Source organism: Hemicordylus capensis, chromosome 5 (assembly GCF_027244095.1).
Source record: "Hemicordylus capensis ecotype Gifberg chromosome 5, rHemCap1.1.pri, whole genome shotgun sequence".
NCBI lineage: Eukaryota > Metazoa > Chordata > Lepidosauria > Squamata > Cordylidae > Hemicordylus > Hemicordylus capensis.
Genome location: NC_069661.1, coordinates 103,727,834 through 103,749,349, shown reverse-complemented (window position 1 = coordinate 103,749,349; position 21,516 = coordinate 103,727,834). Strand labels below are relative to the sequence as shown.

Below are 21,516 nucleotides of genomic sequence, written 5' to 3'. Positions count from 1 at the left end.
TGTTATTTCCTGGTTTTGGTAAACAGTTAATTCTTCTCTTCAGGAGGGGTTTGTTCCATCAGCCCTGAAATAGGTGGTAGTCTACCCTCACCTGAAGAAGCCTTCTCTCAACCATGACAATCTGGATAACAATCGTCCAATCTCCAATCTTCCTTTTCTTGGTAAGATTTTGGAGAAGGTGGTTTGTGCTCAGTTGCCCTGGCAGAAACTGATTTTCTAGACCCTTGCCAGTTGGGTTTCAGGCTGAAGGACAGCACTGAAACGGCATTGGTCACCCTGTTGGATGACCTTTATTGTAACCTTGATGTGGGAAATGCACCTCTCTTGGTACTCCTTGATCTCTCAGCGGCTTTCAGTACCATTGACAATGCTATCCTTCTGGAATGCCTAAGTGGGCTGGGCCTTGGGGGCCCTGTTCTTCAGTGGTTCTGGTCCTATCTCACTGGGTGATTCCAGTCGGTGTCGACTGGGGGGGGGGTGTTCTGCACCCTGGCCCCTTTCTTGTGGGGTTCCACAGGGCTCGGTCCTTGCTCCCATTCTCTTTAACATCTACATGAAGCCACTGGGCCTGGTCATCCTTTGGTTTGGGGTAAGTTTGCATCAATATCCTGATGATACTCAGTTGTATATATCTCAACCCCTAGCCAAACAGGTGATGCCGTTCATGTGCTGGCTCAATGCCTAGAGGCTGTCAGGACCTGGATGGGCCAAAACAAGCTCAGGCTTAATCCCTCCAAGACCAATTTGCTCTTGTTCAGTCTGCAATCTGGCCAATTGCTGGCCAGTCCGTGAGTTTATCTCTACACAGGGTTGCGCTTCCCTTGAGAGAGATGGTTCGTGATCTGGGGATCCTTCTGGACTCGTGGCTCCTTCTTGAATAGCAGCTGGAGGCCATGGCCAGGGGTTCCTTTGGCCAGCTTTGGCTGGTTCGCCAGTTACAGCCTTTTCTTGACCAGCAGGCCCTGGCAACATTAACTCATGCTTTTGTTACCTCTTGCTTGGATTACTCATGCTTTACCTAGAGTTGCCTTTGAAAACGATTCGGAAGCTTCAACTAGTCCAGAATGCAGCAGCCCGCCTCCTCATGGGTGGCCGTAGATTTGATAGTGTTACACCTCCTTTATGGTTGCTGCACTGGTTGCCTGTTCACTTCCAGGTCCAATTTAAAGTGCTGGTTCTCACCTACAAAGCCCTTATGGACTTAGCACCTGTATCTCTGGGATCGCCTCTCTCGGCCAGTTGTATCCCATCCTGTGAGGTCTTCTCAGCTGGCCCTCCTTAGTGACCTGGGCCCTGGTGTAGTGCGTGGTGCCTGGGCCTGTAGGAGGGCCTTCTCTTTGGCTGCCCCTCTTCTTTGGAACACCCTTGCCCCCCAGATTTATTCAGCCCTCCTTAGTGGCTTTTTAAGGCCCTTCTTAAGACCTACCTTTTTCGCCAAGCGTTTGCCCTGTATTCCCATATTTATTTATTTGTTTGTATGTTTATATTGTTATTGCTGTTGCTATTGTTATTGTTCACTGCCTAGAGTCTTTGGAGGAGGCAATATAGAAGAAATTTCTAATAAATAAATGACTATAGTGATGCATGGATTCTACTGCAGTTCTCATGCTGCTGCTTGTAGAAGCATTTGCACAAGAGGTTGCACAAGCAGGAGAGCATTGTTGGATTTAATTTTACTTTTCTTGTGCAATGTTAGTGCAAATAATAAAACAGCCATTCCATTAGCAGAAGATACTTTTCTCCTGTAGAAGGGCACCTCTGGATCCAACTTGCTGTCATTAAAAGTCTCAGCATTGCACATTAAATGTGTGATAATGAGAATGGACTTTATTTTTTGTTTTCCCCAGGAGTTCTTATTCACTATGATCCAATACAGATAAAATCTTAGTTATCTAGTAAACATTTAAGTTACTAGAAGTCAACAGCCTAATCCATGGGCTCTAGTTGGCATAAGACCTTTGATACTCTGAAAGGTATTGTCCGGAGTAGGTCATTGGCTGAATTAGGATAAAAGATAAACCTTTGTTAACTAGCATGGTATCGCTTGATCCTCTAGTTTCTCCTGCACAATAGGCAAGGTGATTCAAGATAATCCTTTGCCTGTGTAATTATCTACAGTCAATACTATTTAACTGCAACGTAACATCTCCCACTCAAAAATTTTTCTGCAAAAATTTTACATATTTCAAGTATTTTAAATGTAATACATGAGTCTAAAGTGTGTCTGTCAGGCCTTTGTAAGGAAGAAAGAGTTTAAAAGTATAAATAAATATATCCGAATACGCCACTGTTGTGTTCTTCCTAAGATCCAAAACAAAGTGGCTGGTTCCAAGCCTCAGGGTTCTGTTTTAGAACTTTCAACAAGATATATTGATTGTTTTTTTAAAAAAAGAACTAATTCCTAATTTCTCATCTTTTTACAAGTCTGAAAGAGTCTGTGTCGTAACATGTCATTTTTTATACTTGGGGCAGGTTCCCAGTTTGTATCTTTTATAGGAGATACCTCTGGACCCACCTCTTGGGGTGACTGGTAAAATTCAAGAAGACTTACTGTACATGCCTGTGGCTTCTTCCTAGCATTAATCAGTGGCTGAATATGCTCACTGTGTTAGGCACAAGGGCCACAGAGAAGCTTCATGGATGCTACTCTGCCTACCGTCACAAAGCCTCAAAGCCAAGTGTTATCCAGCTTTTTATCTACCATCTTGAAAGCATATTCCAAATGGAAAGAAAGCATTATACAATTTAATGTTATTTTCAATAAATAGCAACATATTATATTACCCTTATGTCCATTATATACCCTTCCCCAGGTTGTGTCTATTGTCCTAACTTAGGACTTATTGTCCTAACTTTATTGTCCACTTATTGGGTGTCCACTTTATTGTCCACTTATTGGATGTCCACTTTATTGTCCACTTATTGGGTGTCCACTTTATTGTCCTAACTTATTGTCCTAACTTTCCCAGGTTGTGTCTATTGTCCTAACTTAGCTACACTATTGAAGAGTCAACACTTCTTGAAATACCAAATGTAAATACGAGCTGCAGCAGAATAACACATCCGCGAGTTATGCCTCTTTTGCCTTCCTTCTAATATTGTCCTGAAAAATCATTTAACTTTAAATATTAAAAAGGACAACTATGGTTGCCTAACCTTTGTGGTTTTTGGAAGTCAAGAAGCACTCCTTCAGACAATAGGCCATGATCTACTCTAGAGAGAAGTGTGTAGAGAGATTCTCTATTGCCACACTGTTATTACTGGTTTTTCAATCTCCTTGAACATTCAAAAGCAACTTGTGATGAGGCATTGGAAAGGCAGGAGACACTGAGAGGGAATCTAGGCAGCTGTTATTTGGGAAAGGAATCAGGTGAGCCTTTTGTACACTGTGGTTATCTTGACTACAGGGTACAGAATTACATTCTCTTCTGCTGTTTTTTTGCTGTTGCCATCCAGACAACTTTCAGAGAAAATAATCTGCACACAGGTTAACCACATTAGAACAGATGCAATATAATCTAATACTTTGCAAACGTTTTAGTAAAGAGGAGTTGTGTTTCTGAAACTTGTTTCCACATTGATGCCACCAGATAGTATTGAGAAAGCTGTACAAATATGAGCAACTGCCCAATGTTTGTACTATTTTTGAAATTAATATCTGTTCAGTAGTACAATCCTGACGAATCTAAGCATTCTTAATGGCTTTATAGTAACTAATTTAGCATTGTACATTGACTGCACTAGTAACAGGAAAATGTAAAGAAATTAATGTCATGTGTACCTAGAATATATTGTCCATTATTGATTGTACTGCCACTATCTTCTTAGCTTTCATATTTAGCCTTGATCTTCAAAGCATAAAACAGATTAGGCATTAAAGTAGCAACTGGGTGGAGGGGGGGAACCCAATTGTAATCAAGATCTTTAAAAAGCTCATATACGGGGGCTATGCTTAACATGTTTATTTTGCAGTCAATCTGTTGCAATAGGCTATCACTAGGATCATGAGGTAGTAATGGGTATCAAGAGTAGGAGCCAGGGAGAGGGGGTGACAGGATGTTCTGACTAGGAAAAGTTATTACCCCTTACTCTACCAACCTGGAATTTTATTCATAGATCACATTTGTCTCCCACTCTTCCTCCAGAGGGTTCAGAGTAGCGCATATGGAACCATTCCATTTATTTCCACAACAGCCCTGTGAATAGGTTAGGCTGAGAGGTAGTTATCAACTCAAGGCCACCCATTGAGTTACATGGCTGAGCAGGAATATGAGTCAAAAATATATGGCTGATACTGACTTCTCGCTTTTCCTCTGTCTCAAAGGTGATATGAATGTCTAGACCTTGGACAAATGTTCTAAGAGATTGTGGCATTGGAAACCCATAAAGCAGCTGATACCACATCACTCCATGTTATCATTCTGAAGTTTTCCCCAAGGCTGCCACCTCTACTCTGCCCTTGCAGTTAGCTGTGTCCTGCTTTGGAGATATGTTACTTGAGTAAAAATTTTGAAGTAAAACAATGTCTAAGCAGAACTGGTTTGCTGAGTCACTGATGATTTAACTCCAATGAGAAGTATTTCCCAACATCTGTCAGCATTTTCTTTGTATGTAAAGAGATGTTCTCTTCATCTCAAAGCAAAGATACCCACCTCAGAGGCAAGGCAAACTCTAGATAATCTGAGAGGCACCTTTATCTAAAGTGGAGAGGTCAAATTACTTCACACAAGTCAAATATATTTAAAGGAACTTCTTTGCTCAGGGCCTTTAAACAAAACTGATACCCCTCATCCTATTCTCAATATTGTTTTGCTTTTATGCACTGCTGTTCATCTGGAGATCACAAAGTCTGACTTCAGTGATACCTTACTCAAATAAGGAATGTGAAATAAGATATGTAACGAAGGGCACTGGGGAAGAAATCAGCAAACTACTCAAACTGTGAGCAGATTCAGGGTTGAATCACAAGCATTTACAATTTGATAGAAGATAAAGTTGGCCCTGCCATCAGGCATGGTGAAGTGGCCCAGTTAATGCAGCGGGATTTTAAAAAATGGCAGTAAATTGTCAATTGTTGCATTTATTATTTGTTGTTGTTGTTACCACCACCATCTGGGCTGCCCTTTAGATTTTATGCCTCAGGTATCAAAATATCTGAGTCTATCCCTGGTGGGCTCACCACACAGCAGCTCTTAAACACATAGAGAGCTGGTTGTCTGTAGCATCATCTGGCTACAGATTCCAAGCATGGAATTGGCCTTTTTCACAGCTGCTATACATTGAGTCGACACTTCCAATGAGCTGTCCACCATGACCTCAAGATCTCTCTCCTGGTCAATCACTGTGACAGCTTAGACCCATCAGTGCCTGATAACTTGCACGGACTTTGGAGTAAATCTGGCTGATATGTGAATGCACACCCTCCATTCTGGAGGAGGTGCAAGCTAAAAGCCCTGTGTGAAAAATGCCCTGGGAAGGCAGCAGATTTGAGCAGAAGTATGGCAGGGGTAGAGGTGTATTTAACCCTTTTCCTACTAGCCAGTTTTCTACTTAGACCACATACACACACACCATTATGATGATGAGTGCGATTAAGGCTGATCGCACAAGCAGCACTCCCCAGACTTGGGCAGCCCTACTTGGGTAGGGCTGCTCGCAGGATTTTGGCCAATCCCAATGCTGCTTCTCCAAGTAGCCCAGGGTTTTTATCCTGGCGTTTACCTGGGTAGAAGAGTATGAGCATGCCCTTCCCTCTGAGTCCACAGTTGTGTGTCTGCCCGGGCTGCCTGTAGCCTGAGCAGAAACAGAGCTAGGTGCCTAGAGTGCCCGGCTGAGGGAGAATCACTCTATGCACCACGCTTCTTGAACGGTGCATATAGGGATATCTGGATGCCAGGCTGCTTTTTGCCTGGCGTCCAGATGGCTGCACAGCTCCCAGGAGAGCTGCTTGTGTGGGCGCAGAAGCTGCACAGCCAGAAGAAGACCGGAGATTGTCTGGAGATTGTCTTGCTTCCCCTGCCACCCTCCCTGCCTGACTTGAAGGACATGTGAATGACCTCCATGTTTTACATATGAACACTTTGCATTATTAATCTACACAGAGTTCTGGATTCCCAGACAGGTTAACCATCAAAAGCACTGGAGAAGAATGGAAATTTTTTTTGAATGGTTGTAAAAATACTGACATCAGTAAAGATAAAGTGTGCCGTCGAGTCGGTGTCGTCTCCTGGCGACCACAGAGCCCTGTGGTTGTCTTTGGTAGAATACAGGAGGGGTTTACTATTGCCTCTTCCTGCGCAGTATGAGATGATGCCTTTCAGCATCTTCATATATTGCTGCTGCCCGATATATGGGAAACATACCAGCAGGGATTCAAACCAGCAACCTCTGGCTTGCTAGCCAAATGATTTCCCTTCTTCGCCATTAGGTGGCTATTGACATCAGTAGGTTATACATATTGCATAGAAGACTGTCAACTGTATGAACACTGCTAATGTTAAGAGAGGTATCTTCAGATTGCAACCTAGTTTATAAAAGTACAACCATGTCTCTTGAAAACTTTCTACCATAAGAGCATTCAATAGTTATACATTTGATTAATAGCTGTGTCTTTGAAATGAAAACAACCAAGGGTCTTGTGGCATTTTTAAAGACTGACAAACATATTGTGGCAAAAGCTTTCATAGACTGCATCAGATGAAGTGGGCTTTTATGTCTTATCCACAAAAGCTTAAAACTCTTAGCTATAGCATATACTCTGTGAACCACCCAGGGACTTGCGTATGGGCCAGTATAAAAATGTGTTAAATAAATAAATAGATAAAATGCTAAAGAACTTAATTAACGAGTGTTTCTTTTTTTCTATGTGTTTATTTTATTCTCATTAGGCTCATGCAAAAGTTTGGCACAACTATGACAAGCATTTCCGGCCACATCAGAAAGGATTTTTGTCAATCACGTTAGGATCCCACTGGATTGAACCAAACAGATTCAACAACCAGTTAGACATTACAAAATGTCAACAGTCCATGCAGAGAGTGCTTGGGTGGTTTGCCAAGCCAATACATGGGAATGGAGATTACCCAGAAGAGCTGAAGGCTGAACTTGCCTCTATCTTGCCAAATGCTACCCAGACAGAGAGGAATTATATAAAAGGGACTGCTGACTTCTTTGCATTTTCCTTTGGCCCTCATAATTTTATACCAACGAACACAAAATTTAAAATGGGGCAAAATTTCTCACTCAACCTGCGTGGAGTATTGAACTGGATTAAACTGGAATACGACAATCCAAGAATCCTGATTACAGAAAATGGGTGGTTCAGCCAGAGCCCTGTAACGTCAGAAGACACCACCATTATCTACATGATGAAGAAATTTATTAATAAGGTCTTACAAGGTTTGTAAAGCTATTAAGTTTTTTAAAACCACTAAATAAATTTGGAAGGGTGTTATTCAAAATGGACAATAGTGAAAGCCTAAGTAAGAGCTTTGAGTGTCTGCAACTTGCATTTCTCTGTGCATGTCCTAAAGGCTACTTGGCACATTAGGTGACAGCAAACCAAAGTGTACCCTTCCCAGAGAGTGTTAGCCAATCCTGGTTCCCTGATTACTAGTATTTGCAGACACAAGTATGTTTCATTCATACTAGATTGCATTTGTAGAGGGGTACCTTCTAATGGCACAGCGGGAAAATGCTTGACTAACAAGTAGAATTTGCCAGTTCAAATCCCTGCTGGTAGTATATTTTTGTTTGTTTGTTTGTTTGTTTGTTTACTTACTTACTTATTTAACATATTTTTATACCGCCCAAAGCTTACGTCTCTCAGGCAGCAGCGATATAGGAAGGTGCTGAAAGGCTTCATCTCATACTGCGCGGGAGGAGGCACTGGTAACTGTTGCTGGTGTCTATCTTGTGTTTTTTTTTTAGAATGTGAGCCCTTTGGGGACAGGGAGCCATCTTATTTATTTATTATTTCTCTGTGTAAATCGCCCTGAGCCATTTTTGGAAGGGTGGTATAGAAATCAAATTATTATTAATAATAATAATCCCCTGACAACTGGGCAAAGAGGCACCTTTTACCATGGTGATTCTCTTTATTTAGCAGGGGGAGAGTAACTGGCCCTATCCACCCCCAGCACAGTACCTCCAGTGACTGTTGCTGGTGTCTATCTTATGTTTCGTTTTAGAATGTGAGCCCTTTGGGGACAGTGATCCATCTTATTTATTTATTATTTCTCTGTGTGAACCGCCCTGAGCCATTTTTGGAGGGTGGTATAGAAATCGAATTATTTATTATTATTATTATTATTATTATTATTATTATTATTAATGTAAACCTCTCCTGTATTCTACCCAATAAAACCACAGGGCTCTGTGGGTGCCAGGAGTTGAAATCGACTTGATGGCACACTTTACCTTTAGCTTGGAATTGGAACTTGAATTTAAACATAATAGTACCCAGGTTGAGCCTAGAGGCACAGTGCAGAGTATGTCAGTCTCTTGTGGGAAAGCTGGGCAGGAGCCAGAGCTTTTTAGAGGGGATGGGGTGGAGCCCAGTGCAAAAACTGTCTATTCACCTAAGGTGTGCAGCTATTCCGCTTCCTTTTTAAGCAACTGACTCTAAAACAACAACAAAGTGGCCAAGCTGGATTTTTTCCTGACAAACCTACACTTAAGTTGACAAACCTACATACACCTACAAATATAATGTGTGGTAATCCAAAGTTACTTATACATCAGCATGACTTAAGGCCAGAACATGCATTAAATATTAAATTTGATCATGGTGCAATAAAATTCCACAGAAAATAAACATTCACAATAGGATAACAATAATAATGTCAGATCACATCAGCAGTCAGTCACAATGTTAGCCTGAGAAGGAAGCACCTCCACTGTGCAGCATATACGATCCTATCAAAGCCACATGAAATCTTGTCTCATAAATAGTCCCCTTGCCATGACAAAACACACGTGTTCTGCAATACAAAGGGCTACTTAGGCAAAATCCATGCCAGTGGGATTTCCCCCTTTTCTCTTTGAACAGTCCCCCCATGCTTGTCATGTGGCTCAAGGGAAGTTGTTTGAGGAACAGGAGTCCAAAGTTCTCTAACTGTGTGGTTCTTTGGATCCTGGTTGAAATAAATAATGAAAAAAATCACAATAAGTTGTGTCGTCATTCTGTTGTCTTATTTATTATTTAGTTATTTTTAAAATGTATATCCTGCTTGATAGCCAAAGCACACAAACCTGTTTACATGGGATAGACATTAGAACCATTAAATCACAATAAATATGATGCAAAACACAAAATCACAGAATCATTAACTAAAACTAATTATCTATAAAACAACCATTAACTAAAACCAATTATGTATGAAATACTAAGAAAGGCCAGCCTGGAAAAGTTGCATCTCAACTGCTTCCCCAAGGGTAATGATTTTATTTTGCTTTTATTTATTTATATCCTTCTTTTCCACTTTACATAAAGATGCTCAAGGCCGCTGCATATTATGTCATTGGAACTAGAACTATGCTACTCTGGTGTTTTCTGCAGTAAATGTATAAACAGTAGAAAAGATCCATGTACACATAAGGGGGCCCAGTCAGGTTCCCTCATGCACATATATACATCTTCATATGTGCATGAAGACACATGTATGTGCATGCAGATCATTTTATGTGTTTGCTGCAGGAAAAACTGGTGTAATGCTTATGTTCCAGCTGCAACTGAAACCTGTAGCACTGCTTGGTTGCTCAACAGAGAGCAAGCTTGGTGGGCCTCTAGACAACATATTCCATTATGAGGGGGCAGCCGCTGAGAAGGCCCTGTTGCATGTGGACACCTACCTCACTAGAAGACAGAGCACTCAAGTCAGGCCCTCCTCAGATAATCTTAATGCAAAAGGGGTATATACAGGAGAAGTCTGTCCTTAAGATACTCTGGTCCAAAACCACCTTACTCTGCATACTCTGCAACTCATGCTACCTAATTGGGTAATTTTAAATTTATTTACCTTCTGCAGCTATTAAGTATGATGAAATTGATGTGTTTGGTTACACGGCTTGGTCCCTCATGGATGGATTTGAATGGCATCATGATTATGATATCAGACGCGGATTGTTTTATATCGATTTCAACAGCAAAGAAAAAGAGTGGATTCCCAAGTCATCTGCATTTTATTATAAGCAAATTGTAAAGGAAAATGGCTTTCCAATGAAGGAATCTATCCCAATTTTGCATGGTCAGTTTCCCTGTGATTTCTCCTGGGGTATGACTGAATCAGTTATTAAGGTAAGCATAATAAATTATTTTTTAAAAATAGTCTTTAATTTGGTTGAGTCAATTAACCAAAATACTTTTGTAAGTGGACATTTTGGAAATAATGTAGAGCCTCACATTCCATCCAGTGTTTTACAAATATTACACATCGGCTTCAGCAAACCCTCTATGAACTATATTATTGTTTTTATAGGTTGGTCACTGCATTTAGCTTCTATTTTCTACCTAGAAACAGGGGCGTAGCTATAATTGAACGAAAGGGTTCAAAGAACACGGGCCCCCGCCAGCTCCTGAGGGCCCTCCAGCTCCATCCCTCCCTATTTTCTTCATTGTCTCCCTCACCCTGGGGGGCCACCTGAGAGAGGGATGAACACAGGCCCCCTCTCCCCTAGCTACGCCCCTGCCTAGAAACCTGTAAATTACATATTAGATGAATAGTGGAATAAAATTAGTAACATTGTTTCATGCCCTCCACTTCCTTGAGTGGAAGGAAGTTCCAGAGCAGTCTTTTACAGGGTCAGTTATGAAAATAAGTACAGAAGAATATGGCCCAGACTGCAGATTTGGTAAAGACTCAGCTCTAGGAGACTGGGACTGTATTGGACGACTGCATTGGTGTTTGGCAGGATATGCCATAAGAAGCAGAGAAATGCTGGGCAGGAAGTGCTTAATTCTTCCCTGGCTGCCACTTTCTCCCTGCAGCCTGGTTTTCCCTGCCACCTGGAGGCCTTACAGACAGGGCTGTTACCCCGAATTTCCTTCAAAAGAGAGTGTGTGCGTTCACACACCCGCCAAACCTACCCCGAAGTCCCTTTGAGATCCTTGGAAGCACTCCACACACAAATCAGGCTTTGTTTTGTGAATTCTAGCTTATCTCGATGTATTTCCGGGGTTTTTAAATGCTGGTTTTAAGCTACTTTTTCTGAAAACGCCAGAGCAAATACGGAGAGGCACTGAAGTATTATCATTAGCATGATAAGCGCGATACTCTCTCTTTAGTAATCTCTCCCCCCACCCCCATTGGCTAGAAGGAAAACATAGAGACATGTGATGTGAACTTGCAAAAACAAAAACAGAGCAGAGAGGAGGGGCTGCTTCCCTCAATGCCACGAGAATAATTCGAAGTGGCTTCACTCAATATTTACCCTGCAGCATGAAGCCATGTGCAAATAACTCCCAGGGGGAAATGTAGCTGCAAAATGTAACTGCAGAGAGGAAGCAGGCAGGCCAAGGGCAAAGCTAAAGACCTTCTCTTGCCCATCGCATTTTTATTTCAAATGGTGCCTCTCCTTCTTCCCCACTGCTTTGCAACCTTTCAGTGAAGACCCAGGTCTCCACAGGCTATGCAATGGCCTTTACAGAGTTCTTGTAACATCTGTTTATAGGCAGGTTGAGCAGGATGGCAGCAGCAGCTACATTGACAGACTGTGCTAATACCCAAGGCAGCATCACTTTCCCAAAAGCAACTGCATAACTTCACAGCCTCCCAAGGTTGCTTCTGACCAGTCAGCTGCAAAAAGGAAAACCCACATGCCACGCAGCATACTGCCAGTGTTTCTGAGCAGACCAGGCTGCTGCAGAGTCTAAGGAAGCAATTTACGTTGCTTTTAAGGACCACCAGTGCTTCCTTGGATGTCCTCAGCAGTGCGGATCAATTTGAAACACTGGCATAACTGTGCAACATGTGGGCCTCTCAGACAGACTGTTTACCATGACATGTTACTTCTCCACACACACACACCCAACACACATTACACTTAGCTCCAACCCTGGCTGTTAAATGAGATCTGCATTCCTAATTGAAGGAACATGGACCATTGTCGGTGCTCCTTAAGCAAGCACCTTCCGTTTCATCCAGCTCCATAAATGCCTCGTGAGAAGGTCTCCTGTTTCACTTTGTATGTCAGAAGTGTATGCCCCATAAATTACACTATTTGGTTGCTTCATATCCAATTTTCCTTCTGATATCAAACCATGCCAATATGTTTACAATAGTCTGATAGTTTATGTCATAAATACACATGACTGAGTATGCATAGGGCTGTGTGTACTCTGCATTCATTCATTCACTCTCACTCACGCTTACACTCACTTACTCACTCACTCTCACTCTCACACACACACTCACACACACACACACATCACACTCCTGCAATATAAACTAAATTCTGTGCAAAGAGAAATTGAATTCTGCAACAGTTTTATATTAGCCCAGTCCAATTAATCTACTTGTAGTCCAACCTCCGTAGGTCCGAATGTATAGTCTCAAGTCACTGTTCAATCATAGGATTGGTTCAAGAGTCCTCTAACACAGCAGATATCCTAAGTCAAGACTGGTGGCATTTGGGGGGGGGGGACCAAATATAAATCAACCTAAACCAACAAATAGTACAACTTGTCTGTTTTAAGGAGGGAAATGAAACCAATTTTCTTTCTTGAATAAATAAAATATTTTCTGCTTGTCTACAGGCAGAAACTGTTGCTTCTTCTCCACAGTTCTGTGACCCTAACCTTTATCTCTGGAACATTACTGGAGATGGTCTTTTCCATCAGGTGAAAGGAGTGAAACTGAAAACTCGACCAGCCCAATGTACAGATTTTGTCAGCATTAAAACACAGCTTGAGCTGCTCTCGAAAATTAAAATCACCCATTATAGATTTGCACTCAGTTGGTCATTGCTTCTACCCAGTGGTGAATTGTCATCCATAAACAGGCAAGTTCTTCGATACTATCGATGTGTGATTCGTGAGATGCTCAAACTCAGAGTCCAACCAGTCATCACCTTATATTACCCAACTCACCGCTCTTTGGGCCTGCCTAGTCCTTTACTTCATAATGGCGGATGGTTAAATCAGTCCACTGTCCAGGCATTTAGAAACTATGCAGAAATATGTTTTCAGGAACTTGGGGACTTGGTTCAATTCTGGATCACAATAAATGAACCCAACCGACTCAGTGATATTTATAGCAGCAGCAGTAAAGATACCTACCAGGCAGCTCACAATTTATTGATAGCACATGCCTTGGCTTGGCATGTGTATGATAAACAATATCGGTCCTTTCAGCATGGTCTAGTGTCTTTGTCTCTGCATTCTGATTGGGCAGAGCCTGCCAATCCCTTTGTTGACACACACAGGAAAGCAGCTGAAAGATTCCTTCAGTTTGAAGTAGCTTGGTTTTCAGATCCAATTTTCAAGACGGGGGACTATCCAGTTGCCATGAGAGAATATATCAACTATAAGAATAGCAAAGGCCTCTCTAATTCGTCTTTGCCATATTTCACAGATGAAGAAAATAAACTTGTAAAAGGTGCCGCTGATTTTTATGCACTGAATCACTTCACCACAAGATATATAATGCACGAATCTAGAAATGGAAGTAGGTATGAATTTGACCAGGATGTTCAATTTCTACAAGATCGCACCTGCCTAAGTTCCCCATCTCGCTCAGCAATAGTGCCCTGGGGGCTACGCAAAAATCTAAACTGGATTAAAAAGCATTATGGCAACATAGATATCTACGTCACAGCAAGTGGGATAGATGATCATTCAAATAACGATGTACTTCGTAAATACTATCTTGAAAAGTATGTACAGGAAGCCTTAAAAGGTGAGTGGAAGGTAAAAGATAACCTAGAATATGTTCCTAATGCTTTCAAACTACCTGAATGTTTATACAGAGCATATAGATGTATATAATGTTTATATAGAGCATTTTCAAGTGGTTCAATGTGCTTCACGTATTTTCCATACATCAGCCCTGGAAAGGTAAAATAGTATTATTATCCCCATGTTGCAGATGGGGTAATGATCTGAGAGAAGCAAAGCTTGTGCCAGCTAGTGAGCCCAGGGATGGAGTGAGATTTGAACAATGGACCTTAAGGCTTGCATTCAGAGTCCCTGCTGTATACCTTTCTAATACAGGCCTAGTTCCCACAGAACAGTAGATAAGATGGCAAACCTGGGTCTGTACTGAACCATTTCAGATTGCAGATGAGGACACACAGGATGGAATATGCCTCCCCCACCCCCAAATCTTTCTCTCAGGCATCTAGTTTCTCTCAGGCATCTAACCTATAAATCTTTCTCTCAGGCATCTAGTTTACTCTGTATGTACAGAGAATGTTTTGCACATGGAAGAACTATGGAAGTTCCATCATATGGGTGTCCCCCCCACACACCCTTTCAGTTTCAGGTGACATAATTCAGGCACAACTCAGGCTTCACTCGAGGCACAAATGACCAGGCTCAAACTATCATACTTGAGACACATTATGCGAAAACCTCTCCGTTGAGAAGTCTATAATGCTAGGGGAAGTTGAAGGAAAGAGAAGAAGAGGACGACCAGCAGCAAGGTGGATGGACTAGATTATGACAGCAATGAATGCACCACTGAGAGACCTTAAAGGCCAGGTTGAAGACAGATCACCCTGGAAAGAATCTGTCTATGTGATCGCTAAGAGTCGACACCGACTCGACAGCACTTAATCAATCAATCGATCAATCAATTCAGGCACGGGTTTATCACCTGTGAAGAGAACTACTGCTTGTGAGGAGCAAGCACACCACAGATTCAGGACCAATTCACACATTATATATGAATGTGGGTCAACATTAAGCTCAGGGCAGTCTCACCTTGGTAGCTTAATGTGGTGAATATTTCTTTTGCCTGCAACCCCATCTGGTGGCAGCTGGTATTTATCATGGCAGGGAGCTTGTTCGTTCTCAGGGTTTTTGCTTGGAACAGTAAACAGCAGTTGTCACCATATGAGGATAAATTTCCAAAACAAACTGACAAGGTTGAAATTATTACTTTACAATGACTTTATCAAATTAGAAAGTAAGAATGTTTTGTTATCCATGTGACTGCTTCCTCAGCATTGATCTTGTCTACGTGGGCACATATTCAGGGCTGAATCAACGTAAGATATATTCTGATATCTTGGTGGAGATCTGGTCTTGTGGTAGCAAGCTTTAATTGTCCCATTTACTAAGCAGGTTTTGCATTTGAATGAGTAACTATATGTGAGCACTGTCTGCTGTGAGATATTCCCCGTAGGGGACTGGCCATAACTCAGTTGTAGAGCTTCTGTTTGCATGCAGAAGGTCCCAGGTTCAATCTCTAGGTAAGGCTGGGAAAGATTCTTGTCTGAAACCCTGGAGAGCTGTTGCCAGTTAGTGTAGACAATACTGAACTAGATGGAACAATGCTCTGACTTGATGTAAGACAGCTTCCTATATTCCTATGTTCCTAATTGACCTCGGTCCCTGCAGTCTGCATGGTTCCGGGCAATCACAGTACTAGGGGAGGTTGCCACCTGCTTCCTGGTAAGAATAATTTGGTACAGCGTTTCTCTCTACATTGAACTTGCTTCTATGGGTACCCAGTTCTGGTTGTAAAGAGAAATGGGGGTGTAGAACATACTGTGCACACATCCTGCTGGACACTCCGGACTGAGTTTGATTTCTCTCATTGGTCCTTTCATTTAGTGCTACTGTTCTAGGCAAGGGAGGATCAGATGCTGCTGTCTCCATCATAGACTGGCCAATAGCACAATGGAGATTGACTTAAGCATTAATTATTCAATTACCAGTTTGCACTGCAAAAGCCATCTGTTGCCATCGACCAAAATACAACCACAGACATTCTAGTGGATTAATGCAATCATGTCTTGTCACATGGGGTGGCTGCAGATCACTCATAAGAATGTAAGAACAGCCCTGCTGGATCATGCCCAAGGCCCATCTAGTACAGTGTCCTGTTTCACACAGTGGCCCACAGAATGCCCATGGGAAGCCCAAAGGCAGGAGATGAAGATGTGCCCTCTGTCCTGCTGTTGCTCCCCTGCAACTGTTATTCAGAGGCATTCTGCCCCTGAACCTGGAGATAGCCTCTAGCCATTCACTTGGTGGCCCAGACAGTTAAAATTTCTATCCAATGCTTAAGACAGATTTTTCAAAATACACTAACTATTAGCATCACAGGGGAACAAAATAGATTTCTGATGAGCTTTGCTCAAACTAATAGGAGACATGAAGAGCTTCCTGAATCTACCCACAACTGTGGCAAAAAGAAAGGTGACCCCTTAACTGAAATGCTGTAATATGCTAAACATTATGAAATTCATGTTTAGAAAATGGTAAAATATAATTAGTATAACTATATAATTAATATAACTTAATATAAGTAAAATATATAAGAGTAACAGAATCTAATTCTGTAACACAATAACCTAGAATTTTTTTTCAGGTTTTCCGAAACCCTTTCAGGCTATGTTTTAAGGCACGTTGCCACAAAATCTGAAGATTATAATAATTGCTTCGGATACTATTATACATTAAAACCAACAATGTAATTATAATGCAAAAACAATCACTTCTTACCTCTTGCCTGAAAATACAGATTTTTGAGAGAAGGTTGAAGCAAGGAAACAGAGTGAGGGGCTACTGGGAAAAGCACTGGGGGGAAAGGATCATTATAAGGAAATCACATCAGGGGTTTCTTTAAAATGTAAAATAGCTTTTCAGTGTATAAGGAAGAGTGATATGTTGTAATAGTTACAATTCTCTTTACTATTATTTTCAGCTTACCATATTGACAAAGTCAACGTTAGAGGCTACTTTGCATTTAAATTGACTGATGAACAATCCAAACCAAGATTTGGATTCTTCTCCTCTGAACCAAAAGCCAAGCCTTCTGTCCAGTTCTACAACCAGCTGATCAGCAACAGTGGCTTTCCCTTGGAGCCTACAAATAATGTGTGTGGTCAACCAAGAGAAAAAGCAACGTGTACTCTTTGCTTATTTCTAGTGCAGAAAAAGCCTTTAATATTCTTTGGATGCTGCCTTTTCACTACTCTAATCTTATTTTTAAGTATTATAATATTTCACAAAAGGAAAAGGAGAAAATGGCATCGGTCAAAAAATTCCCAGGTCAGTGTTCCTGTTAAAACGAGATACAAGAATGTTCTCAACCAAATATAGAGCCATATTTGTTTCTGCATGCATGTTAACAGCAAAGGTGAGAGAAAGTCTTGGAAGCACTCCATGTCACTCCAGTTATATATATCAAGGTACTTGCAAAAGAGAACTTTAGGGATGGGATGGGGCCATCACTCAGTAGTAGAGCATCTGCTCTGCATGCTAAGTTCCAGGTTCAATCCCTAGCATCTGCACGTAGGACTGGGAAAGACTCCTGCCTGAAACCTTGGAGAGCCACTGCCAGTCAGTGTAGACAAGACTGAGATAGATGGACTAATGGTCTGACTCAGTATATTATTATTTAACATTTATATCCCGCTCTTCCTCCAAGGAGCCCAGAGCAGTGTACTACATACTTGAGTTTCTCCTTACAACAACCCTGTGAAGTAGGTTAGGCTGAGAAAGAAATGACTGGCCCAGAGTCACCCCGCTAGTATCATGGCTGAATGGGGATTTGAACTCGGGTCTCCCCGGTCCTAGTCAAGCATTCTAACCACTACACCACGCTGGCTTCTTATGTAGCTTTGTACTATTAGAATATCCAAGGAGGATGGTTCAGGGTTATTCTAAATCAATGGTCAATGTTTACACAGGCAGGGAATCCCATGGGATTTCTAGACCTTTGGTGCAGTTGTGGGCCATTGGCAGATGCTCTTTCTATGAATTGACTCAAGGACTCTTTGCTTGGGCACAACTCTCCTTTCATCCAGAGGTGTTTCTGCCAGTGTTGTGTCACAGCCCCAGAGGTCTGGGTGATGCCCAAGGTATTTAGCACACATTACTGTTTACCAGCAAGGCACTCTTAGAACACCACTAGGTCTGGGCATTCATTTTATTATGTGCATGGTCAGATAGCATGAGATGAAAGAGTTTAGGAAAAGTACCCAGTTACCAGGGCCTTTCCCCTTCCAATATTTTCCAGTCTCAGATGAAAAATGTAATTGCATAATCAGATTGATTCAAATTTAACTGCTGCCATTTCAGGATGTGAGCAAGCCCTAGAAAGTTATATGCCAATGGTGTATATTCAGTATAGCTATTCCCCCACCCCCTCCATTATAATCCAAATAGCCATGTTTTTCTGATGTAACTTGGTATAATTGTTTAACTAGTTTGACTTGAAAAGGACATAAAGTTGTAAGAATGTGTGCACTTGTATAGACAGGTCTTCAGATATGTGGAATTCAGCTGTGCCTGCAGCTATTGTGGTTTGCAGATATAACATTTAGACTTATTTTTAAAGTTACCATTCAACAAATACTTCAAATGAAGCAAAAATTTAAAATCTCATTTGTAAAGTCTGAATATCTCAGATATGCAAATATTAAATACCCAATTTGCCCTCCAACAAATTGGAAGTTTAATGTAGAGAACCACACTGTTTTTAGACAGCTGGAAAACTGAACTCCAAGTCAGAAGGGTGTCCTCCGTTATGAAAGAAAAACTAAAAACGTAACTGCAGTCATACGAAGAATTAAAGGGTCCTCAAAAGTGACAATTGTAGTAGCATGTAATGCTCACCATAATCTGCATCAAACTGTTATTGGGAATGGACCTGAAATAGAGTATGCAGACACTTCTATTGGGCCAAGTGTGTCTCAAGAGTGGCAATGAAGCAGAATAGCCAGAAGAGACTCAGGCAATCAGATGTAAATTAGCATGAAAGAACTTCAATCAACAGTGAGAGGGGCTGGGTGGAGGAATGAGACTAAGGGAGACTGACAACACCAATTTATGCACACAAGTGTCAGCCTTAAAAGCCTTCTGAGCTTCAAAGGGGGGAGCTCTAAAACTAGTGAGGCCATTTTAGAGATTTTGACAAAGGGGTGGGGAGACATTTGTTAGTGGGAAGCATAAATAGTCCCAGGGCACAATCATATTTGAGAAGCATAAACTACTGAATTTTGTTCAATACATTTGTCAAATATAATCCTGTTTATCCTTCAGTGGATGTAAGATACATAAGGAATAGCTGCAAATAGTTTCTTCAAAGGCTCTTATTTAAGAGCTGGGTACACTTCAGGCTGTTCAGGACCACAGCAATACAAATACAGCTGTTTCCCATTGTCTTCATACTTGTCATACACTGTTATTGAAGGAAAAACCTAATGTTTTCCATTGCATATTTATTTCAGGTGTGCAAATTAAACAATCCTTTGTGAAACTTTGGATAGTTCTTTATCTGAAATTGTAATTGTTTTTAATATGCACTTTACTCATTAAAGTCATTGTCACAAGCTACAAGAATGTCAGTTTTCATTTCCTCTAGTTGCTAACAAGCTTCTTTAAATTCACATTTTGGTATTTTCCTTAGGTATGCAAATGCCCATCTGATGGAATTCTAGCACTAAACTTTCTATACCACAAGTTTTGAGCAGTGTAGAAATATTTTAAATAAATAAACCTTTATATTTCATGTTGCTCTGTTTCCTCCCAGTTTGTGTAAGTCTCATCAAGCACCTGCAGCTGTATAGTGAATTTCACATTGGCTCAGTCAACAGTTCAGTATGAAACTGTGCTGTAGAATTAAGACTCAGATTCCTGGGACAACTCTAGGGTTATAGTTGTTTGATGCAGAAATCCAGGACTCTGAATTGCAACATCTATTTGCTATGGTTGCTGGTGTCTATTTTTTGTATGAGGGCATAGTCTGTGAAGTTCTTAATTTGCTGTGTGAACTTAGCTTAGCAATTTGCATAACATATACTAGCAAGTTGTCAGTCTTGCACTCTTGCCTGCTTTACATAGTTTATTTTTAAACGAGCAGAAATGTATACATTCGTCTTTCTCCTTGCAAAAGAACATCAAATATTTCAAACAGTTGCAAGAGGGCATGGAGGCAAGTAGGATGTGTTGGTGGTAACACAGGCACTAGCCAATCAGGGAGAGGAGAGCTGGTCTTGTGGTAGCAAGCATGACTTATCCCCTTAGCTAAGCAGGGGGGGGACAAGTCATGATGCATATGAATGGGAGACTACAGGTGTGAGTACTGTAAGATATTCCCCTTAGGGGATGGAGCCACTCTGGGAAGAGCATCTAGGTTCCAAGTTCCCTTCCTGGCTTCTCCAAGGTAAGGCTGAGAGAGATTCCTGCCAGCAATCTTGGAGAAGCCACTGCGTCTGTGAAGACAAAACTGAGCTAGATAGACCAATGGTCTGACTCTGTATATGGCAGCTTCCTATGTTCCCATCAGTACCCTTCACAGCTTCCTTTTCCCAGTTTAAACTTAATAACGCTGCTGCAGGCTTGCAGAACCAGTTTTTCTGACTTTACCTCTAGAAAGGCCCATCAACTAAACACACTTAAGTCACTCAAACTGCCCTAATACTGTAAGGGCTGTCTTTATTGACCAGAATGTATCTCTTGCTTGGATCATTGACGCTCCGGTCCTATGCTACCAAGAATACTCCAGCTCTACCATCAATCTTCCTTAACCACTATCTCAATTTTTAATTGGCATACTGATGGACTGCAAGTGACAGTGTAGGCTATATGTTCTTTCTGTGTTTACAATAAGCCCCCTGTGTACTATTGGCATCAGCACAATATTTTAGTTACTACAGGCTGTCAATTAATCATTTGAGGACGAGGATTTAAACAATTAACTTACATATGTATTACACCCAAGAAATGCAGTTTTAATAATATAGAGCTCTAAGCTCTGTAAAACTCTAGCATTTCAGGCAGGATCATGAAAAAAGAACAGCAATTTTGTATTTTATTGCAGTGTGGAATTTTTTTAATGGAAGTTCTGTTGATCAGCTAAGGACTAGTTCATTTGTGTGGATGCATCAAAGTGAATATAGGATAGATATATTCATCATCAGCTCTTCCCTTCCCCATGCCGAGTCACTTCTTTACCTCCCTGTTGCCACTCCTGTCCTATGCCCCCACCACCCATCACGGCTAGAGGAGAGCAAAGCTAAAGGGGCAACCAAGTCCCTCCCTGCTCCACTGTTGCTGCATACCCCCTTCCCATGGTGAAATGAGATATTGCCACAGGGGTCTCTGGTAGCAATCTCCCATGTCCCCAGGTAAGGGGTGCCCCATTGTTTTAGCACTGACAGCATCAGCAAGGCTAAAAGGAGAGTGAAAGAGTTGTGCTCTGCTCCCTCCAACTGGAATGGCCTCCCATTTTCCAATGGAAGAGGCACCTGAATCCCCCATGACCACCCATTTCTTGATGGGACTGTGACTAAGGAAAGGAGCTGCTGGAATCACAAATGGCTCCAAAGACTGAATGGGGGCAG

At 41.5% G+C, this 21,516-nt stretch overlaps 1 protein-coding gene across 1 annotated transcript in view; it reads left to right on the top strand.

The window, feature by feature from the left end:
* The window catches only part of KLB (klotho beta), a 31,745-nt gene extending 14,476 nt beyond the window's left edge, over nt 1–17,269 (top strand). The window contains 4 exon segments of the mRNA XM_053254155.1: nt 6,888–7,398; nt 10,029–10,297; nt 12,755–13,895; nt 16,872–17,269. Of these exon segments, the coding sequence (XP_053110130.1) occupies nt 6,888–7,398; nt 10,029–10,297; nt 12,755–13,895; nt 16,872–17,269 (2,319 nt within the window).
* Nucleotides 17,270–21,516: the final 4,247 nt, after the last annotated feature.